Source organism: Nomia melanderi, chromosome 9 (assembly GCF_051020985.1).
Source record: "Nomia melanderi isolate GNS246 chromosome 9, iyNomMela1, whole genome shotgun sequence".
Classification (NCBI taxonomy): Eukaryota; Metazoa; Arthropoda; class Insecta; order Hymenoptera; family Halictidae; genus Nomia; species Nomia melanderi.
The window spans coordinates 114538-132584 of NC_135007.1; the positions used below are offsets into that span (position 1 = coordinate 114538).

At 36.4% G+C, this 18047-nt stretch overlaps 1 protein-coding gene across 5 annotated transcripts in view; it reads left to right on the plus strand.

Moving 5' to 3' along the window:
* The window catches only part of gw (trinucleotide repeat containing adaptor protein gawky), an 80327-nt gene that overhangs the window by 38315 nt on the left and 23965 nt on the right, over nt 1–18047 (plus strand). For all 5 annotated transcript variants that reach the window (XM_076370884.1, XM_031992635.2, XM_031992636.2 and 2 more), the window contains 6 exons: nt 7679–11899; nt 12115–12482; nt 13287–13620; nt 14909–15433; nt 16728–17104; nt 17376–17573. In XM_076370884.1, the coding sequence (XP_076226999.1) occupies nt 7679–11899; nt 12115–12482; nt 13287–13620; nt 14909–15433; nt 16728–17104; nt 17376–17573 (6023 nt within the window). The remainder of the gene's footprint in view (nt 1–7678; nt 11900–12114; nt 12483–13286; nt 13621–14908; nt 15434–16727; nt 17105–17375; nt 17574–18047) is intronic.

The window sequence follows — 18047 nt, forward strand, 5'->3', positions numbered from 1 at the left end:
TCATAAAAAAATATTATGCGCGAGGATGCGACTCGCTCGGTAGAGTAATGTACAGTCAGGTATTTGTTAAACTAATTCCTAAAAAAATTAATTTATTGCTTTGTTGTGTTATGCGTTTTAAACTATACACCCTTTTCTTGACAGTTATGAGTTTTGCATTATTTTAATCATTGTAAGGCATACTCCAGAAACGAAACAATACAGTTGTATACGTATACGCTCCACGCGACCTGAACGGAAAGTCTTCAAAAAACGATCTGGCAGGGAACGTGTTAAGAGATGTAGTTCTCTTTTAGGTCAAATTACAGGAAAGCTACTTTTTCTCTGATTTCAATGATTTTTGAATATGTAGTAAAAGTCAGCATTTTAATTAATATTTTGTCTTCCATATAACTAGCGGTCGGGTTTAGTTTCCGAGATATTATCAAAAAGCTCTCGGTACAATACACTGAATTCGATAGTACGTCCGTTTTATTCATGCAACAGTGAAATATTTCTGTAATTATTGAAAATACGAAAATAATTTTTCAGATAAGAGTTATTCTGCATGATGTGAGATATTTAGTAAGTTATTTCGATGCTTTTATGTTGTTATTTAAAAAGACCTCAAGGTCAATGCAATTTTTTAAAACGGAACTACGTATGTGTTTTCATTGTTGTAAGTTTAATTTTTTTCAAGACGAATACAACGATGTGATTAATGTTTACGTTTAATTAATAATATATCGACTATTTTTATAAATATTTGTAGGGATCCTTGGCTTTGATAGATCTTCTCTTGTCTCGCGAGTGACGAAACAATTGAATATCGTCTGAATATCGCTAATTCTACTAATTTAACGTATTCAATGATGGTATGTATTATTTCTTATTAATCCTTTCGCTGCGACGGATGACTATAATCAACGGTCACAAAAATTTAGGCACAAATTAAGAAAAGTGCTGTCGCTCTTTTTTTATGTGTTTTTGTGTGTTTTGAAAAGTTTTATACAGAATATTATTATTAAAAAGTTATTACTCAATATTATGTTATGAATATAATTACTATTTTGTTGTGTAGTGTAAAAATGTTAATTGTACTGTTTAATTATAAAAATACGTTCATTGAAAAATTATAAATATATTGCTATGAATACAAATCATTTTGCTTCTAAAAGCGATGTTACAATGGCGTTTTTGAGACAAAAGACTTGGACCCAAATGCTGAAGACTGCGCGCGCGCAATGTTTACACCTATGTCACGGCGCTTCGTTCTGCGGCAGGGATCTGTAGCAAGGCCCGCTGTAGGGAAAGGGTTAAAGAGGATGTGTAATTTAATACCATAATAATAACCAAATTTTAAAAATAATAACGAAAATATTTTAAATACTGGAGGTCACGTAGAAGGTTAACTGAAATTTTATAAAATATTGCATTTCTACAACAGTGAAAAAACATTCGTCTTTTTTCATTCTCCTATCATAACTTTTCCATAAAATTCAATGTTTTCAAAATAAATATGGGTCTCAATGTAGTACCAAAAAGGATAATAAATTTCATATACTTCTTAGTGATAAATAATACGTATTAAAAAGTAATTGAAATCGGAGAAGAAGTAGTTCTTCCTTAACTTCACCCCTTTTTATTTCAAGCTTTTATTTGATTTACACTATAAAGAAATCTTAATCCTCACTGTACATCGTCTAGGTCCATTCGGATCCTGAGCCGATGACCGTGTTTTTTGTTACAAACTCTGCATTGTTCAACTATTTATGATTGTTCATGCTGTTGTGATTTCAACAGATTGCAGCGGCTAGTTGATGGTTAGGTTAATGAGTTTAATGTAATTGTATTAGTTAGTGTAGTTGTTTATTTTTCTGAGCGTTAGAGTTACGTCTAATTTTGTACAGGAACACGACTTTGCTCGAATTACGGATTACAACTAGGGATCAAGGTTTGCACCGTGTATCGGAAAGTAACGTGTATACGTATATACATGGTGTTTCTAAAATATACCGCACAAATGATAGGGCGTATATAATTGTGAACAGAAGGATAAGGGAATGCTCGGTTGAGCAACTGTGACAACTCAGTTTCGACAGACTTCACGTGATTTTAGATACACGTGTATAGAGTGTTTCTAAGTGACATGTCCTGACCACCACAACGTGATTTCATGCCTTCGATTTGATGGGAAGGTGTCTAAGAAAGTATGTAATGCTAAAAGTCACTGACAAAGTAAGGACCCCAATTGCCCGACTCTGATTTTAATAGTTTTTTCCTAAGATGGTAGTATACACATCCATAATGATATGGGTAACATATCAGGTGTAATTACTCAATAGTTTTGGAGGTATAAGCAATTAAGGTTACGTACCTTTTAGATGTATCATAATCGTAGCAATCAAAATATTTTTGCCCAAACAGACTCGTTGATTACTTTGTATCACGAACACGCAGGGATCGATTCCAGATCATGGCATTTTTCACTTATTTATTCGTTTTTTACTGTGACAAATATGTGCATAATGTTCAATGAAAATAATCCGGAACACAGGCGAAACAAAAAATTCTTGTGGAAAAATACAAAAAAGTAAAATTTAAAAAAAATTAGAACCCGAGTACAGTGAGGCTTGCTTGAATTCCACAATTTCGGGTCTCTGCAGTGGAATTTACGCGAGCAGAAGAAACATGAGGAAGCTATTTCCTACCAGCAATTGAGTTGAGCACAGCCTGACAAAGGCAAAGAATCGCTATAGTGAGTGAAAGCGAAATAGACACAGTCCGAGGGTCGAAACGCTGGGCTTCAAAGCGATGTCGCACGTATCAAATACAAACATGCAAAAATTTCAATTGCAGTCATTTTAACCTTACCTTCTTAAATATAGTGCCAGTGAATTTCTGAGATTGTTCTGATTGAAATGAATCTAAACACGATGAAAATCGGACTAATTTTGCCGACTTAATGTAATTAACGAAATTAAAGGTTCATTTCCCCCAAATAAATAAAACTAGATCGATTTACGTCACGTTTGCTCTCGTTTTAATCAGAAAAATTGCAGCAATCCATGGGTATCGCATTTGAGAAGGTAAAATTACCGCAGTTGAAATTTTCTTGATTGCACGAGTATATTTGACACATGCGGCGTCGCTTTGAAGTTCTGCGCTGCGGCCCTCGATGGTCGATGGACTACGTTTATCCCGTTTCTCTCCATTGTATTCATTTTCTGTCTCTGTCTTTTGGGGCACGCCAGACTGCGCTCAAGATAGCGAGTGGGGGAAGAGTAGGGATGGTGTTTTGCAATTTAGCCGAGCAGATTTCTGTGGAGTTCAAGCGAACCTTACTGTAATGTGATGATCTGGAATCAACCCCAGGATCTTGGAGTTAGGAAGCTGTCAACAAGCCCACTTTAACTTTAATTGCTTGTATCTCCAGAACTATTGTGTAATTACACCTAATATTTTACACATACCATTAGGAACATGTATACTACCATCTCGCAAAAAACTATCAAAATCGAATAATTGAAGTCCTTCTCTTTTGAGATTTTGATTTTGGCGATCTTCTATTTTCGAATGAGAACTTCAACGGTATTTTGCGAAAAATGAATCATTTCCGACCCCTGGTTATTTTTAAACTATATACCTCCGCGACGAGTAAAATACGATATAGCGATACAAAATTTTAATCCTTTCCTTCAAAGTCAGAATGAATTTTGTGGTTATTTTCTTATATTTTTATCCATCAAATTGAAAGTGTAGAATCACACCGTCGTCTAGAGGTATTGTTTCACATATATTTAAATTGGGCGCGTGAAAAGTATTAGGTGCCGGAAAAAGTTCGTAGGATTTTCATTATTGGCAATGAGTTGAGATTTGATTTCAATCAAAATTTCAGTAGTTTAATCAGTGAAATTGGTATTAGTAGCAAATTATGTTTATGCCGTTTATCAAATAAAATTAAATTATTTTACAAAAACGTTGTTTGCGTTTAAATATTGATGTAAGAACCTGCACGAACTTTTTCCGGTATCTTACATTTACATAGTTGCATGTATCATCCGTTGCAGCGAATCTGACACTCGTGACGTCATATGGGCAGAAACAGTCGCTGGCTAAGTTCGTCTATCCCTCCTCTGCGGTTCCGAGAAATCTAACTGCGAGTCCGGAAACGGCACTTTGCGCTCCTAGTCGCGCGACGCGAATAGTGTGCATGGGGGCCTCAGCGAATCATATACTAGGACGGAAAATTCGTGTAGGCAAGGGGTGTGCCTTCAAATCTGACCACTCAGACGAAAGTGACACGTTCGCTGCAACGGACGGTATATACAGTGTACCGTCTGACTTAGAAGTGTTGGCAGCTCCTTTAGGTGTCGGAAAGTCAGGGAGACAAGGGAACGAACATTGACGTCGAATTTCGTTTCGACGGTTTCTTATTTTTATGGAACCCCAGGGATATGGAGGCTTGCCTACTACGTTTCTTGGACGAAACGAGGTGGAACGTATGGCCGATTCTCCTTACCCCTGTGCACTTAGTCTATAGGTAGTTGGTACAAGAATGGGTCATAGACAATAATTTGTTTCATAAGTTGTTAAAAGGTCCTGAATTTAAAATCATTATTTATTTATTAGGCGAGTTCCCTGTATTTTGGTTCGAGCCGAGTCGGAGAAATTCGGTCGGGCGCTCGTGGCGCTGCAACGAGACTGTATAGTGGCGTAGATTACTACAGCCGAGAGAGTTGTGTTTAGTTGTGTATGTATAGGTAGCAGATTTTTGTGATTATCTATAAAACTAGAAAGTAGCGACACTTTTGTCACAAGAATGAGTTACTTTAGAATTACGTCCCCGTACAATATATCCAAAAATCACCGAAATTGGTGAGGAGCACCCCGAAGTAAATAATTACCGTAATATTTAATTTATAATCAGAAACAGTGAGTACCATTTAAATTCGTCGAATTCAATTTAGAATTTTCATAAACAACCAAACGGTTTGGCTTTCCCCACTCCGCCTTAGCCCTTCTACGATCCCATTCCTCATCAGCGAGCACCCTTCAACAGCCTCCACAACCACCGCAGAAGCCTACGGTAACGCCAAGAAAAGGGTAATTCATGTTTCCCTCAATTTCCCCGATCTGGTCACACTGGATTGTCTGAATGATCTCGGTCAGCCCTTACAGTTTCGGGTTGCTCAAATGTTGCAGCCTCCCACCGGGGCTTACCCGAGTTTTTTCGGCTCGGCCCGAACAGTCGAGTACCCGACACACTCGGCAGCCCGTACACGCTTATTCTTTATAAGTTTACTGACAAGGGAAGTTATCAAATCTGGGAATTAAAAAAATTATGGAACTTTAATTTAATAAATTACAATTTATTAGGCTTGACTTACACTACTTATACACAGACTTTCATAATTTTTTGAATTTCCGAGTTCGATAATTTGCCTCGTGAGTGTTGCATCACATAATTCGGCCAACCAGAGATTTCCATTCAATTTTAAGCATTTGTACAACTCGTACAACAATTTTGTGTTTACTTGTGTCTAACAAGGGAAGGACGGAAGGACCTCAACTGTCCCCTTCAGATTTGAATGATTTTTTGTAGGATAACAGTATGCTTGTATTTGTTAATATTTATACAATACTAGGCGAGGATAGCCAAGAATTTCGAAGATGTAGGCATTTGAAATTACGTACCTTGAATGTATATTACGATTATAATTTGAAGATGATGTTTCTTGAATTCGAGTCCTGTTGGATTACACACATTCTTTTTTTTGTTTTTCTCAATTTTTTAACTTTCTACTCTTTTGAAAGTGTACATAGCGCTGGGTGATAATTATCGTATACAATAATATAAGAGACAGAGAAAAGTCAAGTAAATAAAAACACAGATAACATGAAATTATATGCCCTTATTCTTTCTATTATATGCCCTATAATGATCATAGCATTTTATAACACCTTCTACATACTTTTATTCTACTAAACAATTTTTATTTTATTAGAATAATACTATTTGTATTCGTATAAACACAATCATTAACGATTTATTAATATATGTTATATTACAACTCGGTCCACTTCGGCTTTCGGCGCATGATCATTATTGGCGCGCGGCAATAAGAAAGGACAAAAGCCAGATCGAATGCGACGGAGTGAGACGGAACTATAGAGAATTTTGTTTTCTATCGTTACGTTTCACTTCATCGCATTCAGTCTCGCTTCCATCCTTTATTTTCCGAATGAAAGACTTCCCTTGCCCCTGTGCTCTTTTAGCTTATTGGTCGATGGAGCTGCGATGGAGCTGCAAACGTAAGAGCTGCAATGTAGATACTATATAAAACGCATTGCAGAAGTCAAAGGCGTTAATTACGGTTCTGAGTGAAATGCGTTTAAAAATTAGTTTCTCATTTCTTTAACTATGACGCAGCAGGATAAAAATTCTGGAAAAAAATTTAGAATGTTTGTCATACTAATATACTATTGTAAAAATTAAAAAGTCGCCGTTTGAAAGCTTCAGTGCGAAGTCTACACTTTTTTACCCTTTTGGAGGTTTTTCATTTTTCACCCTAAAGGTTTGGAACAAAAAAATATCCACAAATTTTCAGCCATATATTGTTATATCGGAAATGCCTCAGAATTTTTCCAAGATTTGTACATACCATTAAATTGGGAAAATAAAACAAAAACTGATATTTGAATTTACACTTTAACTGCCCGCAGTGATGATACCTGACGGATATTGCGGTTCTCCTTTTATGGGTATAGGGGCAGAGAGATACTTGATTGACCAACAATAACGCCTCAGCTTTGGCAGATTCTCGTAGTAACTCAACCTTCAGAATGTTGTAAAACGAATGAAACTCTTGTAGATTCCCATAAGGACGCATATGAGAGTAACGGAACGAACGAATATCGATTAGTTGGTGTAGCGAGTGCAATGACTGCGTTCTTAGCTGTGAATCCACGACTCGATCGATGAACAATGTCGTCCACATTTTCAGTCTGTCAACCCATCCTGCAACAAACAAGGACCCTGAACGCTATGTTCCTTTCCCATGAAAGATCCACTGTTCGTCAAGTACTGTGAATATCGGTGAACCGGCTTTGTATTATATATTCACACTTTGGGAACGGCTTGAGCTTTGTAGGATGTTTCACGGACACTTCACGATTAACAGCCAACACCGTCATATATAGCAGTTCACACTCCATAACTTTTGTCTTAAGCGCATCATATCATTCATATTTTTCAAGACAATTAGGTATTCTCATTTCACTTGCAATAAATTTTCTGTCAATACAAGACTTATTTCTATCTCGGACACTGTGGAGACTTCGACCTATGTACTCTAACGCATTTTTTTTCACTCTGTTCAGTGTTTTATTCGTCATTTCATTTGTGCGGTATACACTTTGAGCACCTCGTATCTAGTTCAGTTGAAAAAATCCCGAGAAAGCGTTTATTGAAGTGTAGGAAAATCAGCTAAAATAGAATGTTTTTATTTCCTCCCTCCGACTGTTTCCATTAAGTTTCAGGTATTTTACTAAACGCTAATGTCTGGGGTTATAGGGGAATTTCCCCAAAATATAGGTATTGTGTATAATAAGACAGTTAATGAAATGAGATTGAATGCTAACAAGTTGTTGTCCTAATAAATGTAATTTCTTAGAAATCGTTTTCCTTTTCTTTCAGGCAAGTCCACCTTGACCAGTCGAAGCCCGACCTGCCAGTCAGTGGCGTCGTTAACCACAAAACACCCAACAAGAAATCACCTTCTAACTTACGATAATAATAATAATAATAATAATAATAATAAAAAGAAGAGGAAGAATAATAATAAGAATAAGTATAATAATAAGAAGAATAATAAGAAGAATAAGAATAAGAATAGTAATAATTATATTAATAATAGTAATAACAACAAGAAGAATAAGAATAAGTATAATAAGAATAATAGTAGTAATAATATTAATAATAACAATATTAATATTAATAATAATATTAATAATAATAATAATGTTAATAATAATATTAATAATAATATTAATAATAATATGAATAATAATAATAATAGTAACCGTAGTAATAACGATAATAAAAATACTAATAACAACAATAATAATAATTCTACGGTAAATAATCGCTCAAGTCGAGCAGAACATAATCATCAAGATGATCGAGTAACAACAGTTAATGCAACAAGGAAAACAAAAGAACCGGGCTCATCCGGTGACCGCAAACCGGGCAGCTCCGCCAATAACTCTAAGTCTATATCTAAGACACTAAGTGATAATGAGACTAGCTTTAGCGCATTAAACATTAGGGTACTAAAGATAAGCATAAATCTACGATTAACAGGAGATAAGTGCGCAATCGGTGAAGGGGTACCTAGCCTAGTTAGGATACCCAAGTCTGATCGCCCCTCATCAGGCCACTTTTCTCTCGACTCTCTTGACAATTACTCTTTATTAGGGTCCTGCCTTCATCCGGGCGAAAACAATAACGTTAAGTTTAATTCTAGCCTCCTAAGTAATAATAACGATAACTACAAGTCTGTGATATTGCTCAGCTCAACCAATAACCATTATTTCCTCCGCGTCGAAATGGACGGTGGTGCGGTCGCAATGAGACTAAGAGCCCATTGGAATTATAACCCATTAACGATGAACTCTTCTTTCGACGGTTTATTGTTACAAAAACGATTGCTTTCTGCGCCGCAGATCGAACACCTTAGAATTATGAAAATGTTCTTGACGAATAATCAAATTGCTTCGAGCAAGCATTCCTCGATAGCATGCATCTTCGGAATTATTAAGATACCACAGGAGTTTGTGTCGAACTATTTTAAAGACGCCTGGAGAGAATCTTGTGTGACACGTATATCATTAATCGCAGTTAGTCTGAAGAATGTGAATTCTCCGACGTACAAGTTATCAAAAATGTTTGCAGACCATACTCCTTCAACCGAAATTCAACCGGAAATTCTGAAATTTCTATCCACATATCTATTTTTGAAAGACGAATCTCGCCTTCCGTTTAACGTAGAAACGATAAAGATATTACTGACGCTTACTATAAAGGGCATACAGACACCTAAGAAACACGTTAAAGAACTAAATCTCCTCTCATTCGAACTACTCGGAAGGTCATTACGTATCCTTGACAAGATTTTGTTGAGAAGTACTGTTTCAAAAGCGAACACTTCGTCCACAATGATCGAATTTTTTCTCATGGAAATCAACGCTATGAAGAAGAAGGAGGAGAAGGAGAAGAAGGGGAATGAAGAAGAGGAACAAGAGGAAGACGAGGAAAAAGAAGAAGAGAAGCAGCAAAAGAGGAAGGAAATGTTGCAAAATATTATGACGATCAATATCGATATATCGTTTATAAACAATAATATTGCATTAGCAAGCATTGAAGAAATCTGTAAAGAAATATCAAAGTCGCCTTTAAATTTCGTAATACTAAAGAAAGTTAAAATAAGTGATAGATCGTCGAACGAAGAATCAGATTTGATAACTACGAAAGGAGATAATGTGGCCACCAGTTCTTCCATTACGCTTATCGTTCCCGGAAACGAGCTAACTGACCAGCCTCCGCGACCTCTCCCGTTGAGAAACGCGCTGAACCGCGCACAATCCTCTCCTCCATGGCTCGACCTGGTCGCGAGCGAGCTGACGCAACGTGCATGTGTTCCACTCTCGTTAGATCGTAAGCTTTATGTGGTTAAACTTAGCTGTAAGGTGATTTGCGACTTTAGTATTATGTGGAAGGGGATACCGAGCCACGAGACTAGCTACAAAACGACGCATCCCAATGTCCAACTCTTGAGTATTTCTTCGATGGTGAAAAACTGGAAGAAATTGGCCTTTAACGTACAACATTGTATGACTGTGAACGAAGCGAAGCGAAACATTGAAACGGATTATCGAACTGTCGTTTATTATAATACTAAAATAATCGTGATTTCTCAAAGGAATTCGTTGATGGGTGCTATGGCAATCCATCGTACAATTTGGAACCCAAAGAATGCAAATTTCTGTACTCTCTTCTCTAAAATGCTCACAGCTGGAAGAGACGTGAGTTCGACCTCGACGGATCAAAATTCGACGTTTTTATTGACTGCGGAGACTTTGATGAAGAAGCGAGTCAACAGGATGTCCACATCTGGCAGAAACCTTACAGGCAATGCCGAGTCTGTGTTCCTGTTGATGAACAAATTTAGAAGAATGTATCCGATACTTACGACCTCGAAGAAAGAATATCCAAATGCTTGGTCTATGATAAGAACCTCAGAAACAATGACTTTCGACTTGACGAGGGAAACAATGGTAGAGATGTTGTCCTGGGGAATTAACGGTATTAGTGACGTGGCAACAATTACTGTTGGTGCTCTTTTATTTCAGGATAATGTTAAGTCTAACGAGCCTACGGGCGCTTATTTCGTGAACTATAGGTACTCGGTGCCGTATATGCGTGTTGGCACCGAGTTTGTTAAGTCTCTTTCTAAGTCTACTATAGGGGATAGATTTAGTGTTAAGGGGGAGAACCAAGCCGAGTTCGCTCTCTACATTCCTACTACGACTACCTGCAAGCCTACGATGACGCTTAAACGCCAATCTGCATCCCGATTAATCGGTGTACCTGGATCTCGGCCGAACTACTTCAAAACATTATGGCCCGACCAAATGCATACTCCTCACGATTTTTATGACAGTCTACTGAACTGTAGAACGGGATATCGCAATGATTCTCTTCCAGAGGGTGAACACGAAGAATATTCTTCAGGATGTTTCGACTGCTTTAACGAACAAACCCTGCGTGAAGACGCAAACAAATCTGTTGCCGATACTAATCAAGTAAGAACGATCAAATCTCTAACTGCTATCTATTCGAAAGATGATCATTATCACAAAATGATAAGGGTATTCCGTTTTCGTGGACCTGAGAAAACTACTAATTGCCAAGATACGACGCGCAAGTCAATAGAAAGAAATGTTTCTATTTGTTCATCGTGCTCTAGTTCACTGAAACGAACCAAACAAGGATATCAAGCTTTTACCGACGCGGTGATGACGATGAATAACATTTCTTTAGCGAATTTCTGTGATTTATATCTATTTAAAGAGATGTACAAACTACGCAAACCTATCGGATTTAACACTGCGGAGAATAGTTTTCCGAGATATCCGATGCATTCTGATCACCATGCTTTAATCAATTTGACCTTCCAAACTGCCCAATTCGTTGACAATGAAGATTCTCGTGACAATTATCGGAAACTGACGAAGATGAATGCCATTGTAGTAAACCGATACGGTGATTCTGAGAATTCTGATAGATGTCGGGACTGTTTTCAGAATAGCCGAGATTCTGTCGAGAGTCCAATAATTTCGGCTCAATCGGAAGAGGAAATCATGTATACGCAGAACTCGGTTCCTAATCGTTTCGAAAGCGAAGGAACATTTACAAACAGCTCAAACCGAAATCATCTTATTGATCGTGCAAGGAATCTCATAGCAGCATTCGCAGGAGCCTCTAATGATGCTTTACTGCAGGCTCGCAAAAATGATCTTAAGCGTGTATTGACTCTCCTGTTTGGACCAGTTTACGATGTGGGAGAGCCTAATTTAGGATATAAAAAGCGATGGGGCATTTCCAGCATTCTTAGATTAGCTGGCGGCGGTGAAAGTTCATTGAACAACGGTGGATCTGCAAGTTGGGGATCTACACAGGCTAGCACTACAAATAACAATAATAGCAATCAATCTGCATGGGGAGGGACGTCAGGAAACCCTTCCGGGAATGGTGGCAATTCTGGAAATTGGTCTGGAAGTAATGTGAACAGATCTGTCAGCGGCAATCCCAATTCGAATCAGAATACGGTGCCACTCGGTGGGCAAAACGTTCCAGGTGAGTACACTCGCCAGTGTGTCCGGTATAGAACGATGGACTTGATTAGTTTAACTTTGCCCTCTTCGCATCTAGTGTAGTTACCAGTTAAAGTCGAAACCACAATTTCGGGGTTCGCGATTTACGTTTGTAAATTATCGTTCCTTAAAATATCCATTACGCGCGCTCGTATATCCCGTCTATTTGAATTGCTATAGCCAATCGCAATCCTTTAGGTAATGTGAACAAGATGAATAATCCGAATCAGCAATCAAATCAGCAATCTGGTCCACCTACTTCTCAATCAAGCGGCACAAATCAGGGTGGTCAAAACAATAATCAGTGGTCGCAAGGGATGTCCAACAATCCTGGAGGACCTGGCCAAAATCCTTCTATTCCAAATAATAATAATACAGTCCAGCAGCAACAGCAACAACAGCAACAGTCAAACTCCAATAGCAATAATAATCAACCAAATAATCAGGGTCAGGGATCCGTTAACAGTAGTAATACCCCTGCTAGCAATAATCCTTCGACGAAACAGCAATTGGAGCAGTTGAACACAATGAGGGAAGCGTTATTTAGTCAAGATGGTTGGGGCCGTGTAAGTATTTTCACAATTACTTGAATAATGTATGTCCATTTTATGAAAAAGTATATTATGTCGAGATAAATTTGAGCCAATAACGAACACCGTTCGATTATGTACGTACTGTGCGTTGATAACAAGTTGGCTAGTCACAAGAATTCAGATCTAATTGGTTTTTCACAGTTCTACCACTGCACAGTGGTCTGGAAACTCACTTTTAATACTCAAAAGTCAAAATACCACCGAAATTCCTTAAAAGTTGTTATTTAAAGGTTTTTGATGTTACTGATAATGAATCTGACATTAAACATTCTAAATTCAAGATGGCTTCATTTGTGGCCAAAATTGAAAAGTCATAGGTATACATGTATCGTCTATTTTCAACAATATGTAACTTTATTCAATAATATAACTGCCCAGCATAACTATTAGTATACGTAATACAATGTATACAACTGAAAAGTGTAATTATAAAAACGCAACTCAATGTAGATACACATGATTAGATTTCCACCACTTTACCAAGTGAACTAACGTTTCATTCCGTTCCTATAAAATGTTCTGGTTGAGTGCATCTACATTGAAAATAGACAGGATATGACATTTTATTTGCGCTAAAAATCTGCTTTCTGTTGTTTCCGACGCGTCTCTATAGCTTCATGCAATTGTTCATTGATTTATAAGAAATGTACTTTCGGTAGAAATAGAAATTTTATATAGTACTATTATGAACAAATATGTTAGATTACTGTAACAGTATTATCTGCTTCTGTATACACTTATTTTTATCATTAACAGAAGTTGTTTCTTTTTTTATAGCAACACGTTAATCAAGATACAAACTGGGACGTTCCAACTACTCCAGAGCCTAATTCCTCTAAAGATGGAGTTCCAGTGTGGAAACCACCAGTAAATACCGGTACAGACTTATGGGAAGCTAATATTAGAAATGGCGGTCAACCACCATCTCAACAACAACCAAAAACTCCTTGGGGTCATACTCCAGCAACAAATATTGGCGGGACTTGGGGTGAAGATGATGAAGCTACCGATTCATCAAATATGTGGACTGGGGCTCCTACATCTTCTCAGCCGAACACTGCTGCTGGCCAATGGACAACGGGCACCGGTAATCAAGCCGGTATGTGGGGAGGTAATGCTAGTCACACTTAAATTTCCTACTTGTCTTTATTATGTGTCATATTTTTGTTCTCTAATCTTCCTATATTACCTTTAGAAATCGAAATTTGTAATAAATTGTAATAAATACTATTATAGATATAATATAAATATTCGATTTACAGACAATTTTATTGTATAAAATAATAGAAAGGAAGAACACAGTACGTTAACTACAAACGTGTGTTACAAAATTTGTTTCAACCACAGCAATGTAAAAATAGTTTTAAATCTTTGATTTAATTTAACATAATTAGTAGTTTTTATTGTTCCCTTAAGATGTATCCCCTAAAGTGGGGTATGGAGATTTTCGGGAAGTTTTTTAGAGAGCCATTAAACATATTAATTTCGAAGTTTGTAGATTTATTAACTTTATTTCAAAAACATACAGTAATAATCACACGCACGCACACACGCACGCGCACGCACGCACGCACGCACGCACGCACGCACGCACGCACGCACGCACGCACGCACGCACACACACACACACACACACACACACACACACACACACACACAGAGTATTTATTTAATCCGAAGTTTCAGTAGTATTACTTACGTTCTTCTAAGACTTTTTTTATGGCAACCGTGGTAGCGATTGCTGTAGTTTTTTGAAACAAAAAAATATGGATACGATGTCTTAATCTGTGTGTAGGTTTGGTTATTATCAGAATGCTTTTTCGCGCTGCTGGAAATTTTTCTACGAATGAATATGGAAGAGACATATCTTTAAACTTAAATGTGTATACATACGTTATTTACATGCAACATGTTAAAATGATTTAAACGATTTAAACTGCTGAATACGGTCTAGAATATTATTACAAAGTTTTATATTTTTTTCAAATATAAATTAGGGTAAGTGGTAATAAATCTTCACTTATGAATTTCAGCTCATAAAATCACGAATGAATTCATGACTGATTAGGGAAGTGTTAAGAGTTAAAAATATAATCGTGTTCCATTTTTTATTTTTTATATTTTCGTAGTTTATTTTACACTTATTATATAATTTAATAATAAACTATGTAGCTATATTGTATCCAAAAAAAATTCGAAGTTATATGGATATTTTGCTCTCAATGGCTTATATTTTCTAACGATGTTTTATGGAAAAATTTCCGATTTTAGAAAATTTATGTATTTTTTATAATTAAAACAGGTGTTTGTATAAATAATATTCGAGCTAATTTATAAGTTTCGATAATAATGCAATTTAAAAAATCTGTATGTATTGTATATAATGCGTGTTCTCGTAGGATCCAATTGGGGAGACCCAAGAATCGACCATCGAGATCCCCGAGATCTACGTTCCGTTGATCCCCGAGAGATACGAGATCCCCGTGATCACAGAATGTCTTTGGACCCTCAAGAACATATACGTGCAATACATCCAATGGCTCGGGATCCTAGGATGGCAGACATGCGAGGAGATCCACGAGGTATTTCTGGGAGATTAAATGGCACAAATGCGGATACTATGTGGGGTCAACCTCCAGGACCTCCGCACCACCAAATGGGACATCAACACCCTTCTGGCCCTCCAACAAAAATGTTGAATCCCTCCAGTATAAATCAGTGGGCTGCTCCGCCACCAAAAGATATTATGCCGGGCAAACCATCAGGTTGGGAAGAACCTTCTCCGCCGACGCAAAGGAGGAACGTTCCGAATTATGACGATGGCACCAGTTTATGGGGTAATGCTGCAACTAATCAAAGGGCTATCCCTGGAAGTAAAGTTGCTCATTGGAAGGATCTTCCAACGCCAAATGTTGCGAGAGGAGGTTTGTTGTGTTACATTTGTCTATTATACATTTATTAATATTATTCGATAAAATTGTATTTCTCACAAAGAGAAATTGAAAATCGCACGAACTCTTTCTGCAACTAACGTAAATAATATAGAAAAAGTAAAAGTAAGTAGCAACAAAAGTATAGAAAAATATCCCACGTGTATTCCTTTTAGAACTGTTCATGTATCTAGTCACTTGTTCACGGTTTAGGAATAGGTCCAAAATTATAAATGAAACATCAACTTAATAAAATATCTTGAAAGTCTTTAAAGACAGTAAAAATTTTTATCTTTTTGTAATGATTGAAATAGCATTAACACAATTATTATAGATTTATAAATTATCTTACTATAGATCGAGTGGCCTATATTTTATTAAAAATTTGTTAATGTACATTAAATGCGGTAATATTAAACATGCTTTCCCCAATTTTACTAGAGTATTTACAAATAAAAAACCATATTTTGTTACTCACGTTTAATCATCTCATGCTAAACACTCATAGAGCTTTATGATAAACAATTTAATTGAATAATTGTATGGGGCTGATATTCAATGAGAAACTAAAAGTATTCTTTTAATAATTAGGAAATGCTATATTTAGAATTAGAAAATTAACAAAATGTAGAAAACAAAAAACTATACGATATATTCATAACGACATTTAAACCACACCTTGCAGATCAGTTTTCGTTCTCACCCATTTTGTAATGCAGACATTTTAAGTGCTCTGAAATATTGGATCCAGTTAACGTTGAGATCTCATAATAGGATTTCTTTTCTTTGGTCATCCACGTTGTATCGATAATACTACAATTGGTTATTCTGCACGAACATCTGTTTGTAGATGTTATTTCGGAACGATGTTTTGTACCGTGTTAGGATAAAATCGTGTTGTATGAATCTCGCGACAAGTATAATAAAAATTAGAATAACTATGATTTCGATGAATTCATTCTATATTTATAAAAATGTGGTTTTATTTATTCTGATAACACGTTATCAATGATCATTGTTGTACATTTAAGAACATATCGTCGTTACTTTTGTGAACATGAATTTTTGTTGCCTTTAAATAATCTATACATATTAGTTAAAACTTGCGTTCAGCTTCTTTTGGGATTTTATTTGGAGGGTTAATACTACATATCGTATGTTTGTCTTGCTGTGTTATTGAAACATTCGTTACGTATTCGATAAATCAGAATTCAGAGCAGGGAATTGAATATTATAATCAAAGAAAAATTCAGTGTAAAATTAATTGATACCAAACTGATTTCTATAGGTACGCAGTGCCCTCCAGGCATGCCACAAAACCGAATGCCAGGTCAGCCTGGAATGAAACCAGATGTAAGTGGACCAATGTGGGGTCACCCTGGTGCCCCTGGTGGACGAAATGGTAGCTGGACAGAAGGACCACACGATGCAGGTTCATGGGATGACCCAAAGACACCGAGTACTTGGAATGAAGCACAGTTGAACCCTGGTACTTGGGGTGGACCTAGTGCGCACAAACCCAAACCGATGGGACCTACTGGAAGCTGGGGTGATACTGATATGGATCATTCTCCTAGTTGGGGTCATCCTACAAAACCTATTCTTACGAAGGAAGTCATATGGAGTAGTAGAGAATTCCGATATCTCTGCGATTTAGGCTTTAAAGTACGCATAAGTTACTAGAGAGAAATCGTTAAAATTAGAATAAGCTACAAAGTTTTGAATTCAGAGTACAGCTGACGCATATTTTTTATAGTATTCCTAATTCCTATGAGTTTTCTATGTTGAAATTAAAGTGTTTCTCTTTAATCTAACAAGTGAAAGTAAAATGTTCCAAACACTTTCAATTTATCATTTCCGATTGCACTATTTTAACTGATTAAATTGTTATCATATTTAAATTAATAAATTCAATAATTTGTTTTCTTTTTTGCAGAAAGATGATGTTGAATTAGCATTGAGGAATCGCGAAATGAATAGAGACGAAGCTTTGGAACTTCTGAGTCAGGTGCGGCCGTTAGATCAGTGGAGAAGACATGACGCACACTCCACTTATGATCCAAGCAATCAAGCTACAACTGCACCAGCATATCCTAGATTTAATCACGTCGCACAACAGATGTCTTTCCCGCCGGTAAGATGAATTATTGTTATCTTTACTTCTCTCGTGTTATGTAAGATCTTAGGAGCTTTTATTCCTTGCCAACTAATTATATCGTAGTAATACGAAAAAAAGTAGAAGTATTTACAATCGGTTAAATTATTCAATAAATTTTACTTCTGTTATATAATGTTTTAGGGTATACTTTGTTATTATTCAACGATAAAAAATATAATTACCTAACCTGCTCTTAACGAAAGTAGATTATTTCTTATCATTTTTTTATTATTTTATACAGTTCCCTTTTTAGTGCTCTATTACACTCTCCTTATTATTATTTTTTTTATTGTACGTTTGAACTATTTATGTGCCGCCTCCTTAGTTTAGTCAGGTGTAAAAAAATCACATCTTCGATGTGGATATTCACTTATGGAGAGTGTTTTATCCTAAATAGGAACTTTTCGAGTTGAATATAATTTCAGTCAAATAATATCGTATAAACATACC